Below are 21727 nucleotides of genomic sequence, written 5' to 3'. Positions count from 1 at the left end.
AATGAAAAACTAAGAAAATTTACTGGAGAAGGAAATGGCAACCCCTTCCAGCATTCTTGCCTGGAAAATCCCACAGATAGAGGAGCCTGGTGGGCTGCAATCCATGGAATCTCAAGTCAAGACACAACTTAGCAACTAAATGACAAGGAAATTTAAGTTGATACCTTAGAGCCTTTTCTTACCTTACTCATAGCATCTCTCCTTTATGGTTTTGATTTGAGAAAACATAAATAATTAGAATATTAGAGACCACTTAGAATCAGGTAAAGCACTTTACTCGTTAAAATGGGCCCTTTTCTAGCTATGGAATATTTTAAATTTTCAAGTAAACAACGCCATCTGTTGGGCATCTTGCAAACTATCAAATTGTATGGCCCTAACGCAATGGTTAAATTGGTGGTTTTGTTTGTTTTGCCTTAGGGGTGTGGTGGAAAAAATTCTGAGCTACAGAGGCACTGAGAACTCTTGCAGTGAAAGCTTTGTTTGAACATTGGGCGGTAGTGCTACCCCATTCCAAAGCAAAAAACTTGACCTTCATTCAACTAACATTGGAGGGCAGCATAATAATAATAGCTGTTCATTTGCATTGCAAATAGGCAGGCTTTATTTTTAAAAGAAGAATGTAGTTCAAGCGTTTTCAAATTAAAGGCTGACTTCCCAAAATCTTGGTGGAGTTTAAGGTTGGAATTCCCAGGTGGTGCCCAGTTCTTGGGGTCGCAAAGAGTCAAGGACTGAGCATGCACGCATGCACAGAGGTTGAAATTAGAGCATGGCCCTTATCTTGAGTACAAAAAGGCTCAGTAATCAAGATAAATTGTATTTTATATATCATTTTTGTGCTATTATTTTTATTTTATTTACATTTAAATTTCACCACAGAACTTAAGTGTATCCTGGGCTTTTGTTCAGATTTTTGAAATAAAGGTAAATGGGCAGACAACTTTAAGGATACAGTGTGTTTAAAATTGTACAATATATTAAACAATTAGAGAAAAATCTAGGGAATGGTATAATTATATACCTTTATAGAGTTGGTATATTTATATTTTATAACTACCTTTAAATATATTTTAGGTATTAGATAGGTACAGACTTCCCTGGTGGCTCAGTGGTAAAGAATCTGCCTGCTAAATACAAGAGACTGGGATTCGATATCTGGGTCAGGAAGATCCCCTGGAGAAGGAAATGGCAACCCACTCCAGTATTCTTGCCTTGGAAATCCCATGGACAGAGGAGCTTGGCGGGCTACAGTCCATGGGGTTGCAAAAGTTGGACACAGCTTAGTGATTAAACAACCACCATATGGATTTGCTAGCACAAATTCCGGGATAAGCCAGGGACTTGGAGGAAACTATTCAGGACTGAGCAGAGAGGTCCTTGGTTGCTGACAGAACCTCCCCTTGACTTCAGACATGTGACAAACCAAGAGTCTGTCAGCACACAGAGAGCACTGAATTCAGAACAGTGGCCACAGGATGATGCTCTGGAACTGGCTCTTGCCACTTAGGATTGTGGGGGCCAGTCTGAAGCAAGCAGAGTTGGCTGGAGACTGGAACTGTACCTCAAGTCCAGGATCAGTAGGACAGCAGTCTAGACACAGAATGGTTAGTGCTTTCTTCAGAAGTTCTTGGTTTTCCAAACAAGTTCCTAGGATGCTTTCCTCAAATGGCAAATGTATCATTTTTTAAAACTCAGTATTCGTGCAAAAAAATTCATAATGAGCGAAGTAGTAATTGTAAATAAAAAAGGTCTGACCCTCCGCTTACAAAGTTCACCTCACCCTAATCCCAGCCCTGAGTATTATAGCTTAAATTTTTTCAACCGTAATTATTAAATAATTTGCTGTGGAGTCTTCCACACTAATTTTTTTTTTAAGAATAAAAGTTATCATTCTGGAACCTTGGAAATGGAGGAGGTTAGGGGAAATGGTAGAGGAAGCGCAATGGTGTAGGTTACCAATAGCTTCAGAGTCTGATTCCATATTTTGTATAAAACTATTTCTCCCATTGTGAGGTCAGTATCTTAATTTAATCTTTTTTCTTGTAGCATGGCGGACACCGACCTGTTTATGGAATGTGAGGAGGAGGAGTTGGAGCCGTGGCAGAAAATCAGTGATGTCATTGAGGATTCTGTAGTTGAGGATTATAATTCAGTGGATAAAACTACTACAGGTAACAAAAACTCTTTGATCTTAGATTGTTGTTATATTGACTGAATTGAATGGCGGTTTTGTTAAGAAAGTATGAGGTGCAAAACTTTAAGGATTCAGGGTTGCTTCTCTGTGGCACTGGTACGACCTTTTCCCCCTGTTCTCTGGTCTGTAAATGCTTTGGTTTTCCTTATACACAAAACTAGAAACACTATATTTAATAAATTAAAAACATTGAGAGTTGGGTTCACCAATATTTATCAAACACGTAAGCAGTTCTCTTACGAAATGATGTGTGAACAAGTGGTGTGTGTTAGTGTTCATTTATATACCCAGTGAGAAACAGGTTCCCATAGTCTTGAGGGATTTTTTGGTTTGTTTTATTTGAACTTGGTTTCCTTTGTGAGCTGAGCAGAATTTGCTTTGTGTCTGCCTTCAGGGACAGTTTACAAACTTAGGCTTGTAGCTTCTTTTTCAAAAAGGTGCGGTTGCAGGGTCAAATTCTAGATTGCCCTAAATTCATAAAGTGGGTGGTAGTTCTTTTTCTCCTGAATTGTATCTGTTGCTCTTTTTTTTTTTTTTTTAATCTTTCCTGCCTTGAGAACTGAAGATGGCATTGGTTTGAAACAGGACAGTTCGTGGTCTTGTGGAGAGCTTACTAATGCACAGTTATGAATACCAGTAGTGGTGATAATAAGCCTTTTGAGTTCTAGAGGTTTGCTTGTGCTCTATAAGCAAAATAGTGAAATCTGGTTCAGTGAGCTTGTAATCTAACTTAATTCACCAGGAAATCTGAGACAATAAAGAAGGCATTGTGTCTAATTTGTGGTGTGAGGGACCCATAGGTGGAGAAATCAGATAACCAGTCAGATTTACGAATAAAGCAGGAAACTTTCTGGCTATAGAGACCTGCAGTAAGATGAAAGATTAGGAAAGTGTCCTTCAGTGTCATCTGTCCCTGTCTCCAAGTGACTGTGCCTCCCCTTCCCCGCAGTTTCTGTGAGCCAGCAGCCTGTCTCGGCTCCAGTGCCCATCGCTGCCCATGCTTCTGTCGCTGGGCATCTCTCTACATCCACCACCGTTAGTAGCAGCGGGGCACAGAACAGCGACAGTACAAAGAAGACTCTTGTCACACTCATTGCCAACAACAATGGTAAGTGGGACTGCTGGGAAATTCTTCCTGGGCTAGAGGGTTGAGAGACTAAAAGAGGTCTTAAGATTAGCTGTACCTGTTCAGTTTTAGGTACTGATGTGGTTCTGCTGATGTTGGAGTGAGTGTAGTCCTGATTCTCTGATATGGAAGTAAGTGGTGTTGTTCCTTCTGAGTTAGTGCTGAATCGATGCTGGTGTTTAAAGTCAGAGGGCAGCTGTCTTATTACTGATAATTTCTAAGAAAGAAAATGTAACCCCCAAATTCCTAACTGTTAAGGAGATATGAAGGGGACGGGTTTGTTTGTTTGTTTTTAATTAGAAGAGCTCCACTAGCCTGGTAAGAATTCTCCCAGAGTAGTTTTGTTCCTTATTTTCTTTGGCAGCTTCATTTGGTCATTGGTTCCTGGGTGTGGAAAATAGGATAGGGTTGTTGTCTACCTGAAGGAAATGGTGAAAGAGTAGTGGTTTTTTTTTTTGTTTTTTAGTGAGTTTATTGACTAGTGAAGTTACATAGTATTGGCTTCTGTTTCATTTCCTATTTTCTTTTTTTTTGCAATATTCATTCATTTACATTCAGTTCAGTTCAGTTCAGTCGCTCAGTCGTGTCTGATTCTTTGCGACCCCATGAATCGGAGCATGCAGGCCTCCCTGTCCATCACCCACTCCTGGAGTTCACTCAGACTCACGTCCATCGAGTCAGTGGTGCCATCCAGCCATCTCATCCTCGGTCGTCCCCTTCTCCTCCTGCCCCCAATCCCTCCCAGCATCAGGGTCTTTTCCAATGAGTCAACTCTTCGCATGAGGTGGCCAAAGTACTGGAGTTTCAGCCTCAGCATCAGTCCTTTCAATGAACACTGCCGGGGTCCAGCCCCGGTGGATCCAGGGAATTTGAAGCGGGGACAGCGTTGGCGAGGAAAGACTTATTTATTTATTAATATAAGATTAGATCAGGAATAAATAGTGTAGTAGGAAAATTTAGTGGAGAAAAGAGGCTGATTAGCTTGGCTTACGTGGAAAACCAATAAAGTTCCGGACAAGGAACTTGCACTGTCTACGTTAGGCCGCCGGCGCCCGTTTGAATATCGGAGAGTGCCCCGCCTTGGGCTCTCTCTCTTACAGATCTTAGAAGCCGGGACAAGTAAGTAGACACAGTGAGCCTCCACGTTCCAAGGGATCAGCCTGAAAAGGAGAGGGAGGGAGCAAGAAATCGACATGGGGGAGGCCAGGCTTGTGCAAAAACCCCCTCCAACTTTATTATTTAAAAGGTGTTTATATACCCTAAATTTTACATAATGGAAGATACAGAGTTATGCAGGGGCAGCAGTCCTGACCCTTTCTGTATATCTTTTTTGTATACAAAAGGTCTCAGGTGATTTACATTATCTTCTGGCCAGGAGGCTTGTAACACTTTTTTGGCTCTCTTTCTTAAAGAATGTTAATCTCGTTTCCCCTCAAGTGTTTTTCTTTAATCTGCATCTCCTTAAAGCACTTAAGTTACATCTCTATAGAACAAAGGCACAGTGGGTTATAACAAAGAAGGTACTTAACTCAAAGAGCTAATGTTGCTAATACCAGGTCTACTACTTGTTTTTCTATATACCAACTATATCTAAAAATAAAGGATATGAAAATTTGGCAGCAAGTATTGGCTCAACAAATGAAACTTTTAATCAGTCCTATTCTAATGATTTTGACTCCTCGGAAGCCCCTACATTCCTAGGATGTTTTAAGCTTCCTGTGCCTCCTGAGGTCAGGAGGCCACAAACAATCACATGAGCAGCTGTACGAGTCCTGCAGGCAGGCTAGAAAGCCACCAGAGGGGTTTTTGGGTTGAAACACTCTTTCAAATGCAGAAGACTAAAGCCCTGAATTGACTTTTTCCAGAGAATGTCAGAAGAGTGGAAAAGCAGGCAGATTCTTATTTTGGGGGGTACATGTTCAGGAAATGCCAGGGGGAAAACCTGAGATCTGACTCGACCCTGCCCATCAGATCTCTGCCTCATGACTTTGTCACGGGTGGAATTCCTCACGCTGGCTTCCAGCAGAACACCCAGGACTTCTCCTTTAGAATGGACTGGTAGGATCTCCTTGCAGTCCAAGGGACTCTCAAGAGTCTTCTCCAACACCACAGTTCGAAAGCATCAATTCTTCGGCGCTCACCTTTCTTCACAGTCCAACTCTCACATCCATACATGACCACTGGAAAAACCGTAGCCTTGACTAGACGGACCTTTGTTGGCAAAGTAATTTCTCTGCTTTTGAATATGCTATCTAGGTTGGTCATAACTTTCCTTCCAAGGAATAAGCATCTTTTAATTTCATGGCTGCAGTCACCATCTGCAGTGATTTTGGAGCCCCAAAAAACAAAGTCTGACACTGCTTCCACTGTTTCCCCATCTATTTCCCATGAAGTGATGGGACCAGATGCCATGATCTTAGTTTTCTGAACGTTGAGCTTTAAGCCACCTTTTTCACTCTCCTCTTTCACTTTCTTCAAGAGGCTTTTTAGTTCCTCTTCACTTTCTGCCATAAGGGTGGTGTCATCTGCATATCTGAGGTTATTGCTATTTCTCCGGGCAATCTTGATTCCAGCTTGTGCTTCTTCCAGCCCAGCGTTTCTCATGATGTACTCTGCATATAAGTTAAATAAGCAGGGTGACAATATACAGCCTTGATGTACTCCTTTTGTTATGCCCAAGGTCCCAATCCCCAGAACTGAGAGAACAAGACATCCACAGCAATGCAAACGCAAAAAGGGAATTTTATTGCTAGCTCGAGCCAGGACCCAAGTTTCATCCAATGCAGTGGAGTGGAACGAGGGCCCGAGCCCTACAAGGTTAAGACAAAGACAGGGCGTTGGCAGGGGCGGATTGGTTGCAAGGGCTCCTTAGCATCTGCTAATTGGCTAGATTTTCCCGCGCGCGGCCTTTCTCAGGGGGTTTTCGTCCTTGTCCTGATAAGCTTGAACCAGGCTACAGGGAGTATACTGATTGGTCGAGTCCTGGCGCCTGCAGAGGATGATCTCAGCTCCTCCTTGGCAATAACTCAGCCCCTCTGTAAAGGAGACTTAGGCCTACCTTGGCGCCCTACCTTGGCGCCTGTTTGGTCCTAACACTTTTCCTATTTGGAACCAGTCTGTTGTTCCATGTCCAGTTCTAACTGTTGCTTCCTGACCTGCAAATAAGTTTCTCAAGAGGCAGGTCAGGTGATCTGGTATTCCCATCTCTTTCAGAATTTTCCACAGTTTATTGTGATCCACACAGTCAAAGACTTTGACATAGTCAATTAACAATTTATATCAGGGGTCATATAGCATGTAATATTTTAAAAGTTAGATAAATCTTAATAATTTCCCAATTAAAATGGCTTTTTAATTCCCCAAAGTAGTAAACCATATACCAAAAAAAGGAAAGGAAAAAAAAGAACTTGTCTTCAATTGTGAAGATGATAAATATTTTTGAAAAGAGAATTTACCACAAGAATATGTTTCATCCCCACCCCCCAAAAATATCTGAACTTTACACAAAATTCACATTTTATTTACGCTGAAATAAACTATACAGAATTTATTTTCTTCACCAAAAATAACAGCATTGTTTTCGTAGTATTCCTAGATAAGCCACCAAACACCTTTGCAGGTTTTCTAGATTTTGCTTGTAAATCAGGATGAGGCAGAAGAAAACAGACAAATCAGCCGTAGTAGAGTTTTTGTAAACATCTGTGTTTTCTCATATCCTTAGTTCTGAGAATACATTTCTAAATGTCAAATTGTTGTATCAGAGGTTATCACAGTTTTTAAGGATTTTGGTCAGTATTTTTCCTGAAATGCCTATCTAGACATGTTGTATCTTACATTTCCAGTAGAAGTGAACCTGATATTCTTACTTTTGGATATAACCATTTACCTTCCATATTTTTAGACATTTATTACAATCCCATTTTTTGTGATTATAAACAGTGTTACGATGAACATTCTCAGGCATCATATCTGTGCCTACTATGAGAGCATATCTGTCATATAAAGTGAGATTCCTGGGACAGGCATTTAAAATTTGCCATAAGAGATTGCTCTACACATGGCCTCACCAGTCAATCTTTGGATATCAAAAAAAAAATTTTTATTACATGGAAAATCCCTAGAATTCTTTTTCAACATGTAATTAGTGATCGTCATATATATATAAAGATGAGGAACCGCTGGAGATTTTTTTCATGTTTACAGATGTGGAGACCAAGGTGTAGAGAGTCAAATAGTAAGTGACTCAACTGGATTTGAATTATTTAGACTCGAAACTTGTGGCCTTCCCACTGCATTATACTCCTTTCCTATGTTTCTCTCAAAATAATATTGTCAAAGTGCTATGAGCAACCAGTTTTGCTAAATTTTCCTTTGATCACAGCGTTCCAAGGCCCAAGATGAGTATCATATGACTTAATTTCTTTGAATGGACCTTTGATTCCTGTGGCCTATATGCAAAAATTTTGTTGAAATATAAAAATTGATTTTATTTACTTTAGAACGTTCTAGTATTCAAATTAAAATGTTGACCCGTGTTCATTGTTTTTTAAAAAAAGGTATAGACTGGTTACTACAGTTACATATGTCTTGTGTGTCCTTCCAAAAATTCTTTAGTTCTGAAAGTTCTCTGGTGGTACAGTAGTCAGGACTCCGAGCTTTTACTGCCAAGGGCCTGAGTTCAATCCCTGGTTGGGAAAGATCCCGTAAGTCTCACAGCCAAAAATAAATAAAGGCTTAAAATTTCTTTCATGCATAGATAAGCACATATTAATAGATTGAGTTTGTCTAGCTTTCTTTTTTGTATAAAATATACAACTGTGTGACTTCTATCAAATACTCTTGAAATGCCAGCATTATTCATTATAGCCCAGAAGTGAAAACTACGTAAGATGTTGAATGAATAAGCAAAATGTGGTATATTCATAGAACGGAACATTGTTGGGCCATAGAAAGAAGTGGAATAGCGGTGTATACTACAGCATGAATGAACCTTGGGAAACATGCTGACTGAAAGAAGTCAAATACAAAAAGGCCACCACATATTGTATGACTCCATTATTATGAAATGCCCATAATAGACAAATCTACAGAAACAGAAAGTAAGATTGTTGGTTGCCAGGGCTGGGGAAAGTAGAATGGGGAATAACTGCTAATGGGTATAAGGTTTCTTTTGGGGATGATGAAATCTGGAATTGAATAGTGGTGATGATTGCATAAAACCTGTGGAATATACTAAAGCGAAGTGAAGTCGCTCAGTCGTGTCCGACTCTTCCGTGATCCCATGGACTGCAGCCTACCAGGCTCCTCTGTCCATGGGATTTTCCAGGCAGGAGAACTGGAGTGGGGTGCTATCACCTTTAAAGAGCCTTCAAATTGTACACTTCAGATGGGTGATATAATATGTATAGTATGTGAATTACATCTCAGTAAGGCTTTTTTCTTTTTTAAGAAAATATTAGGAATAAAATTGCAGAAGATGTTTTACTGTTGTTTTTGCCATTCTTCAGAATCCATCACTCAGCATTCAGAAATTATTCCTATAGTTCTGGCTGATCGTATGTATGCATTGGAAAGGAACATTATGAAATGAAATGACCTGCTTAATTCTGAGCTGTGAATGATGTGAATTTAATGTTATAAATTTTTTACTGTAATTACGATTTTCAATTCCTGTTTGGTCCATTTCAACTCCATTTAGCCCTCTTATCTCTGGGGTTTAAGGGTATGTAAATAAACTTAATGAGAAAAATCAAGACCTTCAGATTTGTAAAATAAACAGAATGTGTTTTGAGAGAAGCAGTTGGATGTTCTATTATTTAATCTGTTTAAGGCTGTGGTACCTAACAGAGCAGACCTACAGGTAGAGAATTGGTTGGATGATTCTTTTAAAGGCTTTTTTAAGCCTCAAGATTCTGACTGACTTTTTCATTTTCTGGAAATAGAGCTTTGGAAGACGTTTGAATTGTCAGCATTTCTTTTAGGAAAGAATAAGAATGCAGGAATCATTAAAAACAATTCATTTGTTTGAATTGGAATTATTGTATTAGAATGAATTTATAGAATTCATTAAATAAATATTTACTCTGGGTGACTTGCCATATGCTGGTTTTGCTTTCAGTTGAATTGTAAACCTAGTCTAGGCTTAGAAACCTTCTTTATTTGCACTTTATTTTTGGAAAGGTCCTAACGATTCACCAAAATTCAAACATGACCCTGACATCAGAGAATATTTGCAGAAAATGCTTGTGTTAACATTCTTTATAGTAGCAGACTATGTATAGATTTCATGGAAACAAGGCCTGTCTTTTGAGATTTTCTAATGCTAGTTGATTCCACATAAATGCGAAAAATTTTCCATCCTTCCCTTCCTATATTTAGATGAGATGTCGAGGCACTGATTTTATCTTAAGAATTTTCAGTTTCAGATAAATAACAGATAATTTATTTTCTTTTACCCTAGCAGTTAAAATAGTGAATAAAAATATATTTTTTTATTTAGTCAATATTTTTCAACCATAAATTGTGAAGGAATAAAAAGAGATGGATGGGGAAGCTATAGGTTAAAAGAGATTAAAGATGCCCATCAGTTGGACTTTATGAACCCTTTTGTAACCTAACTCAAACAAAAAAAATATAATTGTCAATTTGAATTTTAACTGGATATTTAATATCAAAGAATTGTTTTGTTTATTTGTGGCTGCACTGCACTGCATGTGGGGTCTTAGTTCCCAGACCAGGGATCCAACCTGTGCACCCTTCTGTGGAAGTGTAGAGTCCTAACCACTGGACCGCCAGGAAAGCCCCTAAGAATTATGTATTTAGCTTTATTGAGTATAATTGACAAATAAAATTGTAAGATACTTGATGTGTACATTGTGGGGATTTGATATATGTATGTGTTGTGAAAGGATTCTCACTGTTGGTTAATATATCCATCACCCTACATATTTATCATTTGGGGGGCTGGGATAGGAATAGTGAGAATGTTTAAGTTCTCTCGGCAAACTTTAATTATATCTTGTGTTACCCACTGTAGTCACAGAATTATAACATTTTTTAGGAGTGATAATGATGTTATATTTCCTCTTTTTTAGGATCTTTATTTTTTAGAAATATATATTGAAGTATTTATAGATGATATGATCTGATACTTATTTCAGCATAATATGGGAGCTGGTAAGGGGGGTGCGAGGTACAGATGAAAGAAGGTTGGCCTTAAGTTGATAATTATTGAAGCTAGTATAGGTACATGGAGGTTTATTTTAGTGTTCTATTTTTATATATATTTGAACATTTTCATAATAAAATATTTAAGTTGAAATACATATATATAGAGAGAAGGACTCATATAGTTAGCATAGACAGAACATGGAATTTTTTTGTCTGTCAGCTTCTATAATTACTTGTCTGCTGGCCCAGTAACTATGTGAGAGTCTAGTCCACTGATGGTCTCTCAGTTTCTGGGAGAACAGGTCACTGTTGGCCCGTTAATAGCCAGCCATCTATATACCCACTTCGGTGGTCTAGCTTTGTAGCTAACTAGTAACACCATTTGTCACATGTAACTTAAAACTTCAGAGGAGTCTATCCCATTCTAGTGAAAAGAGTGCAGTATTTTGCTTGAATCTTTGATTTAGGCATACTGGCTCTCTGAAATAGAATTTAGAGTAGTCTTTGTAAATCAGGAAACAGCGTTAATGATTTTTTAGCCAAACTTAGCAAATGGAGGCTTCCCAGGTGGAGTTAGTGGTAAAGAATCCACCTGCCAATGCAGGAGACTCAAGAGACAAGGGTTCGATCCCTGGGTTGGAAAGACCCCTTGGAATAAGAAATGGCAACCTGTGCCAGGATTCTTGCCTGGGAAGTCCTATGGACAGAGGAGCCTGGTGGGCTACAGTCCTGCTGCTGCTGCTTGTCACTTCAGTCATGTCCAACTCTGTGTGACCCCATTGACGGCAGCCCACCAGGCTCCTCCATCCCTGGGACTCTCCAGGCAAGAACACTGGAGTGGGTTGCCATTTCCTTCTCCAATGCATGAAAGTGAAAAGTGAAAGTGAAGTCGCTTAGTCGTGCCTGACTCTTAGCCACCCCATGGACTGCAGCCTACCAGGTTTCTCCGTCCATGGGATTTTCCAGGCAAGAGTACTGGAGTGGGTTGCCATTGCCTTCTCCAGGGCTTCAGTCCAAGGAGCCACAGAGTTGGACATGACTGAGCAACTGAGAACATCCAGCAAATAGAGGACTTAAAAACATTTCCAAAGTTACTTTTACCACACGGGAAAAAGAATTTAAAATACTTTAGTTTTCAAATATTTATGATATTGTTACTATTTATTCATGAAAGAACCTTCTAAAGCCATATTTATTGGTTTTGGCAGGTGTTTTCTTTCTAAGTTCTGATGACGTAAGTCTCTGTTTCCATACCTGTACATCCTGTACAAGACAATGGATATTTAGAGAATCTGTTGCATTTCTGAGATTTGGCTCACTAGGAAGCTGAATTAATGTTTGTTGATGAATATTCCTCTTAAAAAGTTTAAGGTAGATTAACAACAAATCACATTCCAATAAAATAGGTTTTACGTAGTAAAAATATGGAGAAAGAATTTATATGTTACTTGGTTTTGCTGATTTGGTGTGGGGAAGTTATATGTGGTCACTTAAATCATCAAAGTGATAGCCATGTAAAAGTCTTACCATGTGTGTTAAGACATGCCTTGTTAAGATACATGGGTTTCCCTGATGGCTCAGTGGTAAAGAACCTGCCTGCCAGTGCAGGAGACACAGGTTTGATCCCTGTGTCAGGAAGATGTCCTAGAGAAGGAAATGGCAACCCACTCCAGTATTCTTGCCTGGGAAATTGCATGGACAGAGGAGCCTGCCAGGCTACAGTCCATGGGATTGCAAAGGAGTTAGACACAATTTAGCAATTAAATAACAACAAGTTAAGATATATGAGGGAGATTTTAGTGAACTTTCTGTATCTGTGTACTTTTTTGTTAATTGTAGCTTTGGGTAAAGCTTTAATATTTGGTAAGTTTGATGACATTAAACCTGAGGTGAGTGAGTCTTGGATATCTTAATACATGGGCACACCATTTCTTACCTAAGACCATTGTGTTGCTTATAAATTGTGGCTTACAGTGTTTTCTTTCTTTTTTTCTTCTTCCTTTTACCCTTTAGCTGGCAATTCTTTGGTCCAACAAGGTGGACAGCCGCTCATCCTAACCCAGAATCCAGCCCCAGGTCTTGGTACAATGGTTACTCAACCAGTATTGAGGCCTGTGCAGGTCATGCAGAATGCCAACCATGTGACTAGTTCCCCGGTAGCCTCACAGCCAATATTTATCACTACACAGGTAAGTAGGACTCTGAATTCTGGGACCTGGTAGAATTCTGGAACTGTGGGAACCTTTGAAGGCTCTGACTTGAGTCTCCAGCATAATTACAAATGGTTCTAGGTTATGTCCATTGATCTGGCTTTCTCATTTATTAGTTTTTTAATTTGATGCTGACTTTAGTAGAAAGCCCAACATAGCATACAGCTGGGTAATTTCCTCTTTATACCCCCAGAGGGCTATTAAGTAATTTGATTGAGGTCTAGGCAGGAGAGAGTGGGAAGCTTGCATGAGGAAGCCTTAACACTTGGTCCTCAAAAGTTCTCACCCTTTGCTTGGGCTATTTTTCTTGAAATGGGGTGAGTTAGTTGACTTACAGAAATATAGGTGCAAAATTGGTGAAGTGCAGGGAGATCTTTGAAAGAGAGGGAAGATGGCTTATTTGATATAAATGTGAATTGGAGTTGAAAACCCAGTGCTGGTGTGGGATAAAAAGGCAGATGCTTTTTCCTGCCTTGTCTTACAAATTTCCCAGAGGGTATGGCCTTTTGAAGTAGACTTTGGGAACAGTTTCCTACAGTTGTTTATATGTTGAATCACTCTATTAGTGTCAGTTTTTTTCCCCCATTCCTAAGGGTCAGTATGTGAATGAGTTTTTTTAAACTGAGATTCTCCTAAGACAAGAACTAGGTTTTCATTTTAGTTCATATGCACCAAACCTCAGTCTCCAGTTTTAATATTTGTCACTCAGAAGTTTGCCAGAAGTCCAAAATTTTCTCCATCTCAGTCATTTAAAAGCTCTAATTCGAGAGAGAGAATCATTAGGTGAGAGTGTGGGAATTTTTTGGACATAGGTCTGAATACAGTCTCTGCTAGTGTTAGCTGATCTCGATGTTAAAGATCATTTTGCTTTTTAATGCAGGGATTTCCTGTAAGAAATGTCCGGCCTGTACAAAATGCAATGAATCAGGTTGGGATTGTGTTGAACGTACAGCAAGGCCAAACGGTTAGACCAATTACACTAGTCCCAGGTAAGGAAAAATGTCTACCCATTTGGAATAAACCAGCATCCAAAAGACTTGCTTTTGTTGTTTCTAAGTGTGGAAGGTCATTTAAAAAGTATACTTTCTGAAACTATAAAAATCATATTGATTTAAGCCCCATTTTTTTAAAAACTTCCTAACCTTTGGCCAGGGTGGTAATTTTATTTTTCTTTTTAACTTTTTACCACCTTTCATAAGGTAGTAAAACAGGGTTCTTATAGTTATTTTTCTGTTTCTGCTGTTTTATTCAGCTATTGTTTGTTATCCTGAAAGACTGTTATTAATGCAAACTCCCAAATTCTATATTCCTAATAAGTCTATTTACTTACATGGTGGACTTATAAACTTATTTTGCTTGCATTTTACAGCATAGATTTGGAATATAAGTTAAATGGCATATTCTTTGAGGATGAATATTGCCAATGACTAGTGGTTTTTTTTTTTTTTTTAAGAAATTAAATTGAAAGGTAATTCTTTAAAATCTTGTAATTTTGCCCCCAGTTCTATATTCAGTGTTTACGACATTTTGGGACAAAAAATACTATATTATTTTAGTTGTGGTAAAGGTAGCTTGTCTTCCTAAGTTTTTGTCATTGTTCTCAGAGCCCATTGGGATTTTGGCCTTCAGGTCTGAGCTTATCCTACCTAGTTCTGATATTTCTTAAATATTTGTAAGTGAATTGTCTGTAGTTGATCCAGGAGACTCACCTTTGGGACATCCTAGTAGAATGCCACACACAGTCTGTCTTCTATGTGAGTTTGTATAAGAGAATGAAAGACTCTGTTTAGTATTCTGAGAAAGGAGGATTACTTTTTTCAGAACCAGCTCTGCCTCTTGGCCTGTGTATACCCATACTGCTTCCCACTCTATACCCATTATTCTCTTCCAATACCAAGGTGAGGCTATTCATGATTTACTCTTGGAATAGAAAGGGCAGTGTGCTAAGGTGTTTCGGGAGGAGCTGATGGAAATCTGCTTTCACTGTAATGTTTTTAGGGCTGTTTACTGAGGCTAACTGCTTTCATCAGTTTGGGGAAATAATCTTTTCCTATTGCAGTATTTCCGGTAAACACAGAGGGAATGTGTTTTAGGAGAGCTCACTAACCAAGATTTGGTGCTTTTCTTTGTCTCTCTTTTGAAGCCCCAGGTACCCAGTTTGTTAAGCCGACAGTTGGCGTCCCACAAGTGTTCTCTCAGATGACCCCTGTGAGGCCAGGCTCCACGATGCCTGTGCGGCCCACCACCAACACCTTCACCACCGTCATCCCAGCCACTCTGACCATTCGAAGCACCGTCCCACAGTCCCAGTCCCAGTCGACCAAGTCCACTCCCAGCACTTCCACCACGCCCACTGCCACACAGCCGACCTCACTGGGGCACCTTGCTGTCCAGCCTCCAGGCCAATCCAGCCAGACTCAGAACCCCAAACTAGGTGAGGCTTGGGAAGAGGAGATGGCAGACCTGGGATGGGTGGCGGCTGGAGAACAGGTGATTATCACTTGGTCAACAAAGCTCCCTCCTTCCCCTCTCCACCTGCAGTGAGCATTGCCAGCTTTGTCACTGTGAAGCGACCTGGTGTTACAGGTGAAAATAGCAATGAAGTGGCCAAACTGGTGAATACCCTTAACACCATCCCTTCCCTGGGCCAGAGTCCTGGGCCAGTGGTGGTATCCAACAACAGCTCCGCACATGGCTCTCAAAGAACCAGCGGGCCTGAGTCTTCAATGAAAGGTACGATAATCAGAAAGACTCTGGGCTGCCAATCATTCAAAAACATTAGTGTAATGTATTTATTGTATCAGAAGTCTATACTGTGAAATAGAGAAAATAGGGTATAGTTGCTATAGTCTGTTATCACAGAAACTTTAGTGTGGTAAAGGGGATTGCCACTTGTGAAAAGGGTAACTGCTGCTGCTGCTGCTAAGTCGCTTCAGTCGTGTCCAACTCTGTGTGACCCCATAGACGGCGGCCCACCAGGCTCCCCCGTCCCTGGGATTCTCCAGGCAAGAACACTGGAGTGGGTTGCCATTTCCTTCTCCAGAAAAGTGTAACTAAGTCAGCCCAAAGGAATTTTCTGTTAATTGTGCTTTGGAGACTAATGAAATGGATTGAGTGATCAGAGATGAGTGGGATAATCAAAAAAGATAGTTCAGGGAAGAGGAGATGGATTTCTGAACTCGATTTTAAAGTTGAGGTTTGGTAGAGAGGTTTTCAGGTGTAGAAGGATTATGAGCATAACCATTTTCAGTTTCAGTCCTAGAATAGGACTTGGCAAACCTTTTCTGTAAAGGACCAGATAGTAAATATTTTCAGCTTCATGTACAGTATGATTCTGTCACAACTGCTTTGTGCCATTTTGGTGCAAAAGTAGCCCTAGACATGACTGTGTGCCACTAAAACTATATATGGGCTCTGAATTTTGAATTTCATTTTATTTTTATGTGTCAGAAAATCTTACACTTCTTTTGCTTTTATTTGAACCCTTTAAAAATACGGAAACTTTTAACAAATGGTATTGAGAAAACTGGATATTCACATGCAAAAAAATGGAGTTGGGCCATTACCATACACCATATACAAAAACTAACTCAATGAATTAAATACCAAAATAAAAGACCTAAAACCATAAAACTCTTAGAAGAAAGCATAGGGGGAGAACTTCATGACATTGGATTTGCCAGTGATTTCTTGCATATGACACCAAAAGCATAGGCAACGAAAGAAAAAGTAGATAAATGAGACTACTTCAAAATTTTAAACTTTAGAGCATCAAGGGTTAGGCTTACAGAGAGTGGCAAAGCAACTCACTTTTCATGGAAGAAAATATTTGTAAATCATATATCTGATAAGGGCTTAATATAGAGAATATATAAACTATTTCTACAGCTCAACCAACAACAAAAGAACAACCTAATTAAAAAATGAGCAAAGGAGCTGAATAGAGAATTCTCAAGGAAGATATACAAGTGGCCATTAAGCACCAAAATGATGTTAAACATCACTAATCATGAAAATGCAAACCAAAACTACAGAGAATACTGCTTCATACCGATTAATATAGCTCTTATCCAAAAAAAAAAAGGGGGGGGCAGAAAATAATAACTGTTGGTGAAGGATGTAAAGAAAGTGGAACCCCTGTGCATTGCTGATGGGGATGTAAAATGCAATGATGGTCCCTCAAAAAATGAGACATGAAATTACCACATGTTGTAGTAATTCCATTTTGGGGTATATACACCCAGGGACCCACACAGATACTTGTACCCCCGTGTTCACAGCAACGTTATTTACAAAAGCCTGTCGATAGAAGCATCTCAGATGTTCATCAACTGATAAATGGATAAACAAAATATGGTGTGTATATATACTGTGGTATATTCAGTCGCTCATTCATGTCCAGCATGCCAAGCTTCCCTATCCATCACCGACTCCCGAAGCTTGCTCAAACTCCTGTCCATTGAGTTGATGATGCCATCCAACCATCTCATCCTCTGTTGTCCCCTTCTCCCACCTTCAGTCTTTCCCAGCCTCAGGGTCTTTTCCAATGAATATTCAGGACTGATCTCCTTTAGGATGGACTGGTTGGATCTCCTTGCAGTCCAAGGGACTCTCAAGAGTCTTCTCCACACCACAGTTCAAAAGCATCAATACTTAAGTGGTATATTGTTCAGCCTTAAAAAGGAAAGAAATTCTGATACATGATATAATATGGATGAACCTTGAGGACATCATGCTAAATAAGCCAGTCACAAGAGGACAGAGACTGTGAGGCCAGTTACGTGAGGCATCTGGAGCAGTCAAACTCACAGAAAGTAGAGTGGTGGTTGCTAGAGTTCTAGGAGGAATGGACAGTGTGGGATTAACAGTGGGCATAGAGTTTCCGTTTTGAGGGATGAAAAGAGTGTTGGAGATTGCTTGCACGAAAATGTGAACATTCTTAACAACTGAACCAAACATTTTTAAATGCTTAAGAGGAAATTTTATGTGAAGTATATTTCACCATGATTTATAACCAGAACAACAACATTGGGTTGTCCTAGAAGTTCATTCGGTTTTCCCCAACAACTTACAGAAAAACTTGTACAAACTTTTTGGCCAACCCACTAAAAGCCATTCTTAGTTCATTAGCCAAGCAGAAACTGGCAGCTGGCTGGATTTGGTCTCTGAGTTGTGGTTTGCTAACCCCTGGCCTAAAGTTAGAAGAATGGTAAAAGGAATGTGCCTCATAGTGACCTCTCATGCTTGCTTACCAGCCTTAATTATACCCCTTATGAAGTGTTAAATAACCTTTTTTTCTAAAAGGCTGATAGTCTTTTTCTAGGATCTTACTAATCTTACTGTGTTCTCACTTCTTCCAGTGACCTCGCCCATCCCAGTGTTTGACCTCCAGGATGGTGGACGGAAGATATGTCCACAGTGTAATGCTCACTTCCGTGTTACTGAAGCTTTGAGAGGTCACATGTGTGTAAGTGATGTCACCTGTGATAGGAATCCAGCATAAATGGCTACCATTCACTATTTACTTCCTATAGTCTTGGGAGAGTGTAAGGCAAGGGCTCTGAAATGACTTGGAAGCTTTTTAATGGGTTATACTCTTGGCCTGTTTTAGAATGAACTCAAAAATGTAATAGGAAACATTTAAAGTCCCTCAAATAGATTAGAGCATATGTGACCTTAATTCCTTAGTTGGTAGATTTTGAACTGCACAGAAGGATGGGTTTGTTAGATAATCAGAACTTTTTGGCCTCAGTTCATTTTCTGTTTATTGTGTCATTGGATGAATCAGGAGCTATTAAGCAATTACCAACTCAAGCCTTTCATTTTTTGGTGTTAGTCCAGATGCAAAGGTTGGGACTTCTTCCTACCAGGGAAGAACCAGCTTATACTAGTGAGTAGTTCAAGGCTCTAAAACAGGAAGAAGTACAAAGTATGGTGTTTGGAGTGGCATATATCTATATATTAAGTACCCTCATACAGACACATGAAAAAGAGTGAGACCTGGACATTGTGGAAAACTGCAGGGTGGAAGCTAGGTGAGAATACCTAGAACCAAACTGTTGGCAAGGAATGTTAGTGGACCTGAGGAGTGCATGCATCCCAGCCCAGGAGAACCAGGCTGATCAGATATCTTCTTTCTTTATAGTACTGTTGCCCAGAAATGGTTGAATACCAGAAGAAAGGAAAATCTCTGGATTCAGAACCCAGTGTCCCATCAGCAGCAAAGCCCCCATCCCCTGAGAAAACAGCTCCTGTTGCTTCCACTCCCTCTTCTACACCTATTCCTGCTCTGTCACCACCTACCAAAGTACCAGAGCCAAATGAGAATGTGGGTGATGCCGTCCAGACCAAGCTCATTATGCTAGTAGATGACTTCTACTATGGCCGGGATGGTGGCACGGTAGCCCAGCTCACAAACTTCCCTAAGGTCGCCACATCTTTCCGATGCCCACATTGTACCAAAAGGCTAAAAAACAACATTCGGTGAGTGTTGAAGAGCCTTGGAGCTCACCTTGGACAAGTGAAGGCTGAAAGCTGCTTACACGTTTCAGTTTTTCTGTTTGGAGAATGGCCCTGATTATAGCCTCTCTTGCTCAGGGTTATCAAATCAATAACTACTATTATAGGAAATATTGTGGTAATAAATAAAAGATAACTTTGGGTAGAGTGAGACCAGTGCATCTCCTTTCTCAGATAAGTTTCGGGAACTCTCTTAGTTTCTGGGCTGAGCAAAGGACTGTCCCAAAAGAGAGGAAGTTGGGTGGGAAGGTGGAGGGCGGGACATATGTACAGTCTTGTTCTGTGATTCCGCTGTTACATTTCCAAGGCTTCTGATTTTTGTGTTGTCTGTACTTTTCCTTTGTGCTGTGCTACAGATTTATGAACCATATGAAACATCATGTAGAACTTGATCAGCAGAATGGTGAGGTGGATGGTCATACTATCTGCCAGCACTGTTACCGCCAGTTTTCCACTCCTTTCCAGCTCCAGTGCCACTTGGAAAATGTTCATAGTCCCTATGAATCAACTAGTAAGTTTGGAAGTTCATAAACTCTAGGGGTGTACTTTGTTCTTCACTCAATGAATGGCACTAGCGGGGAGCCCTTTATATTTATTCATATGTGGGTAACAGTGTCAGGTAGGTTTTTGCATGTTTATAGTCAGTACTTCACTTACTCTGTTTTCTTACAAGCCTGGCTTCTATTCTGTTCAAGCTTGAGTTAAGTTCAGTGCTCGATTCCAAATATTAGGGGCATTGGTCCACCGTAGAGAGGTATATTTTAAGGGTTTGCTACCTAGATTGTTTTATAGAAGGAGCAAACATCTGTATTTGGATCTTCACTTTAGTTAGTAATGTTGTAGTTTTTATGTAGGATAAAACAATATTATAAAGTACTTTACCATTAAGAGTTTCATGAAATATAAGATGAGTTGGAGTGTTCAGTTCAGTCGCTCAGTCTTGTCCAACTCTTTGCGACCCCATGAATTGTGGCACGCCAGGCCTCCCTGTCCATCACCAACTCCCGGAGTTCACCCAAACTCATGTCCATCAAGTCAGTGGTGCCATCCAGCTATCTCATCCTCTGTCTTCCCCTTCTCCTCCTGCCCCCAATCCCTCCCAGCATCAGGGTCTTTTCCATGAGTCAACTCTTCGCATGAGGTGGCCAAAGTATTGGAGTTTCAGCTTTAACATCAGTCCTTCCAAAGAACACACAGGACTGATCTCCTTTAGAATGGACTGGTTGGATCTCCTTGTAGTCCAAGGGACTCTCAAGAGTCTTCTCCAACACCACAGTTCAAAAACATCAATTCCTTGGTGCTCAGCTTTCTTCACAGTCCAACTTTCACATCCATACATGACCACTGGAAAAACCATAGCCTTGACTAGACGGACCTTTGTTGGCTACATCTTAAAGATGAGGAACAGGCTGGATACAACCCCAGAAATATTTAGTCATTTACTAAAGAGCGTACACTTCTAATAAGGTGACATGAGGATTTGAATCCAGTCTTCTAGAAATATTTCCTTTATCATATAAGGGATTTCTAGTTTTGTTGAAGAGACAAGAGAACAAGACTATGTATTTATTATAAATACAGACATTGGATGATATGAATGATAGGTAGAATAGTTCAGAGAAGGGAAAAGATCCTTATGGCTGGATTTCACAGAATAGGTAATGTATAAACTTGGTCTTAAATACAAGAAGGATTTAGGTGGATGAAAAACAGTAAGAAAAGATTTTATGTGATGGGGAACAGCATGAGCAAACATGTAGAGAGAAAAATATGCATAATATAGATGCTTTTGCTGCAGATTAAAAATCTTAACTAAAAATGGATTAAACATTAAAGACATCTATGATTAGATCCTTTAACTGAGAAGACTTAAGGTGGAGTAAGCTTCAAGCCCAGAACTTAAGTCTTTACTTTTCAACAATTTTCTTGTCTCTGGCTTTCTAGCAGAAAAGCTATGTTAATCTCAGGAATTCGTTCAAATGTAAGATTGTGCAGATGAAAAAGAGGCCATGTCTTCCTGTGTCTTTCCTAGGTCTGTTCCTTGTAAGGCAGAATTGTTTTCCGTTTATATCTCTTTGGCTGTGATCATATTGTTAAGGGAAGTAGGATTGTCATGAGTGGCTCAGATGAGTGCTTATCAACAGAAAATATAATGAGCTGTGTATGTAATTTTAATTTTTTTAGTAGTCATTTGAAATAAAAATATTTTAAGGTGAAATTAATTTTAATAGTATATTTTATTTAATTCAAAATAGCCAAGATAATCTTAGTATATAATCAAAAATTTTTAATTAATAAACAAATTTTAAATTATTCTTTTTTTTTTAATCTAGTGTGTACACCAGAGCAAATAGTCTCAATTTGAGCTCATCCCATTTCATATGTCACTAGCTATGTGTATACTGGTGGTTCCTATAGAAGGCAGTGGAACTTCGGACTAACAATTAGTGGGTGGAGTAGATAATGGTTTCAACCATCATAACACCACATGCAGCAGAGTAGCAACTT

The 21727-nt window shown here is 39.6% G+C and overlaps 1 protein-coding gene across 7 annotated transcripts in view; it reads left to right on the top strand.

The window, feature by feature from the left end:
* Positions 1-21727, top strand: part of POGZ (pogo transposable element derived with ZNF domain) — a 48894-nt gene that overhangs the window by 14798 nt on the left and 12369 nt on the right. For 2 of the 7 annotated variants that reach the window (XM_069574356.1, XM_069574363.1), the window contains exons 2-10: positions 2047-2171; positions 3144-3302; positions 12504-12679; positions 13581-13689; positions 14844-15134; positions 15215-15433; positions 18061-18167; positions 18846-19183; positions 19576-19730. In XM_069574356.1, the coding sequence (XP_069430457.1) occupies positions 2048-2171; positions 3144-3302; positions 12504-12679; positions 13581-13689; positions 14844-15134; positions 15215-15433; positions 18061-18167; positions 18846-19183; positions 19576-19730 (1678 nt within the window). In that variant the 5' untranslated portion in view covers position 2047. Of the gene's footprint in view, positions 1-547; positions 1605-2046; positions 2172-3143; positions 3303-12503; positions 12680-13580; positions 13690-14843; positions 15135-15214; positions 15434-18060; positions 18168-18845; positions 19184-19575; positions 19731-21727 lie in introns of those variants that run through there. The other 5 variants (XM_069574373.1, XM_069574383.1, XM_069574403.1 and 2 more) reach the window with 5 other exon arrangements.

The sequence above is a fragment of the Ovis canadensis genome, chromosome 1 (genome assembly GCF_042477335.2).
Source record: "Ovis canadensis isolate MfBH-ARS-UI-01 breed Bighorn chromosome 1, ARS-UI_OviCan_v2, whole genome shotgun sequence".
Lineage (NCBI taxonomy): Eukaryota > Metazoa > Chordata > Mammalia > Artiodactyla > Bovidae > Ovis > Ovis canadensis.
This window is presented reverse-complemented; position numbering and strand designations above follow the sequence as displayed.